This window comes from Haliotis cracherodii, unplaced genomic scaffold (genome assembly GCF_022045235.1).
Source record: "Haliotis cracherodii isolate W230 unplaced genomic scaffold, xgHalCrac1.p SCAF_1, whole genome shotgun sequence".
NCBI classification, from domain to species: Eukaryota; Metazoa; Mollusca; class Gastropoda; order Lepetellida; family Haliotidae; genus Haliotis; species Haliotis cracherodii.
In genome coordinates this window covers 9491624-9495053 of record NW_027266264.1, presented here as the reverse complement: position 1 = coordinate 9495053, position 3430 = coordinate 9491624, and the positions used below count along the sequence as shown (strand labels likewise).

Below are 3430 nucleotides of genomic sequence, written 5' to 3'. Positions count from 1 at the left end.
CTCAATTATTTGTAGACCGCCGTCATATAACTGGAATATTTGCTGTGTGCGGCGTTAAAGAACAAAAATCATATATACAAATCGATGTTACTCGATCCGGTGGTGAAGCTCATTCATTGGTTGATTGCATGTCTTTGTATCCCAAAGTTGTGGCTCGGTGTTCACAATGTCATTCACTGGATTGTCTTGACCAGACTTTTTACACACCCACGACACATATAGGTGGACTATTGCTGAGTGCGGCATTTAACAAGAAACAAACGCCAAACACACAAAACGGGCCGTAAACACTGAAGACAAGCTCCTTACAGCAATAGCCCGTTCGCGGAGCTCTCTATATACTACCGAGAGTGTAACGAAGGTGTCACGCGCTGGGAAGGAGCTTGCACTGAATGCGCACAAGGGAGATAACTCTACTTCATGTTTGACCTTGACATTGATCGTGTCTCCACTGACAACAACGATGGCGGCATGTGTTGACGTATTTTTCGGTTTATGATCGTTTACGGGCAAGACAGGACACACATATGCCGCCACGATACGTTAAAGTGATCTTCCGGGTTTGTTTTCGAACTCGACTCGATGGAGAGCAGCCAGCAGTCGTCGGTTCTATCCCAGAGCTAGGAAATTGGCGGATCAAAAATGAATTAGGCCTTTACCAGCGCGCGAGGCTTTTGCCAATAGTGGAAGGCTCCAGTAGAGACGGCGGGAAACAGGTTTGGGAAGCAGTCCTGAAAGTACCCACCGATACACAGTTTTGTTGGTCGTGGCTTGTTCTCAGTCACGATGGGGAAATAGATAGGCGTGAGACAATAAACGAAAGAATACTTTTCATCGAGAAATGTAGTGTCATTGTGCATTCGGAATGGAATGTGGAAAATGAAGTCATAATTTTCCACACTTGCAAAGTAGACGTATATACAAACTACGTCACTCCTCCCGGAAAGGTTCTTGGTATAATTGGCTCGACGCCGCCCCTGGGGTGTTGGGAGCCTAGGGATTGTGTACTGATGGACAGTTGTTTCCCTCGAGGATCAGGAAAATGGAAGGCATCTTTCGTTGTCAATAAGGAAATGGACATAGAGTGGAAACTTGTTGTTATAGACAAAGAAAGGAAGGAGGTAATGTATAGAGATATAGCTGCAGTGCGGAGAACATCTTAATGTGTAATAATCAACATGTTTTGTGCAAGGCCACTCTAATAGCAGAATACTATAAGTTAATGAATATCTCACTTTGAGTTACATAATAAGCAGTTGCAATTTAGAAAATATGACCCTTTCCTTTTCTTTGAAATGTAGATCTATAATACCCAAATTCCAAATCCATAGGTATATTTTGTGAATCATATTTGTACATTACGCGTGTTGATATGCTCATTTGCCAAGTAGTTATCCAGTGTATTTAGTCACAGTACAGTTGTCACAGGTTTATTTTTCGAAACATTTCTAAGTATTTCCTCGAGGTACTTATTTTGACTGGTCGACTCATATAATGAGCTTATGTTCAGCAACTAGATGTGTCACATAGAATGATAAGTAATTTAGTTTTAATGACAGAAAAGGTGCCAGTACATATATGAACATATAAATGTGTTCATTAATACAGGTGTACACAATGTACAGAATCAAATATATTCAGAAACAGGTTTCTTCACACGGGTTTGAAGATATGAATGAAACATGTTGGTTTGGAAAATACTATACTGTATATACTATGATTCTATCAACCTGTTAAAGATAATCCGCTGGGAAGAGAGGGCCAACAGGTCATTAAACGTGTCTGGGCAGTGGGTCAAGCTGGAGGTCGCATGGTCAGGTGGAGAAAGTGTCCGAGACACCATCTCAAGAGACTTTGATCGAAACTACAACACCATCAAGATATTGGATGATCTGGTTAAAAAAACTCAACACAAGGAGGATAAACAAGGAGGTGAGTAAAACCCTGCAGTTGCTCTATTGGGACCAGTGGCTTATGTAGCTTAACACAATTTGGGAGTAAACAGGTAGTCCTCCCAGATTTCCACCGGTGTCAGTCAGGACTGGCCATGTGCCATATATTCATGGCTTACTACCTTGGAGATTCAGGGATAGGAGATCCCAAGTTGTGTCTGTTTGTTGTTTAACGCCGCAACCAGCAATATTCCAGCTATATGTCTGTAAATAATCGAGTCTGGGCCAGACAATCCAGTGATTGATATCATGAGCATCGATCTCAGAATTTGGATACGATGACATGCATGAACCAACTTTGCAAGCCTGACCCCCCAATCGGGTTAGTCGATTGAAAAAAAAGCCCAATAAACGGGAGAGTGTAATCGTGTTCTCATGCAATCGATCATTGGTTTGTTACGTCAAGTTACATATCTTACTAACTAATGATGAACTGTACTAACTTGACTCCAACAGATGTCACGGAGAGAGCATGTTCCGGTACGGATCCCTCACCACACTCAAGTTCGGGTCCTGGGGACCAGGATGTCATATTCAATGGGCCCACGAAGATGGGAAAAGGGACAAAATTCATTTCCAGGAAACCCACATCCACTCAAAAAAATCATGATTATCAGCAAAGAGAAGGAATCATGAAGCATGATAGTCATTCTCCCGCCATGTCAGTCGAGCGGGTCTGCACCCTAGAAGATGTCTTAGCATCAACACGTGGCATGCCCGTGCGTAGGGGAAATGGGTACCAGTGTCTACAGTGTGGTAAATGTGAAGCTTCATGTACTGGATTGTTAAAGACTAACAGGAATGAATACTGTCTCCACAATGGAGTATCGGACAGGCCACAGGCGTCAAGGTTTTATCGTTTTCGTGAAAGAGCTGAGGCACTGAGACTGATAGGTATGCACCAAAAGTTTACCCTTTTGTCTGCATTCTTCATTCTAATGAAGATCGTGTATGACTTTTATGTTTACCCACGTTAATCTTCCACCTGTCAATGAAAAAAGGCATGTTCTGTTTTAATGTCATTTCCACACTATTTTTAAATTAACCTATGTAACACTAACTGATTTTGAGGTTTAACCTGAAAGATATTTTGGAGTCCATGTTATTTGAAATTCGTCTCTGCAAAAGCTCCTAGGGTTATGTCAAGTTTATGTTTATGAAGAAGGCCTGCGCTTAAATGGAAACAATAAATGTATAATAACATAGCGTTTCGTTTTATTGTCTGCATATGACATTTTCTCTCACAGATCCTTCGCTTGGATTTTGTTGCAGAATAGTTCCAAAGGGAACCACTAAAAGTTGTTTTGTTTAAAGCCTCACTCAGCAATATTCCACCTATATGACGGCAGTCTGTAAATAATCGATCCAGTGATGGACATCATGAGTATCGATCCACGCAATTGGGATACGATGACATGCATCAACCAAGTGTGCCTGATCACCCAATCCCATTAGTCGTATCTTACAGAAGAGTAGTC

General features: G+C 41.7%; 1 protein-coding gene across 1 annotated transcript; it reads left to right on the top strand.

The window, feature by feature from the left end:
• Positions 1-527: 527 nt before the first annotated feature.
• LOC139459570 (uncharacterized) lies at positions 528-3113 on the top strand. The gene is made up of 3 exons (XM_071241125.1): positions 528-1121; positions 1740-1932; positions 2409-3113. Exons 1-3 carry the CDS (start codon positions 528-530, stop codon positions 2927-2929), a joined length of 1308 nt encoding a protein of 435 aa, XP_071097226.1. The 3' UTR covers positions 2930-3113.
• The last annotated feature ends 317 nt before the right edge of the window (positions 3114-3430 follow it).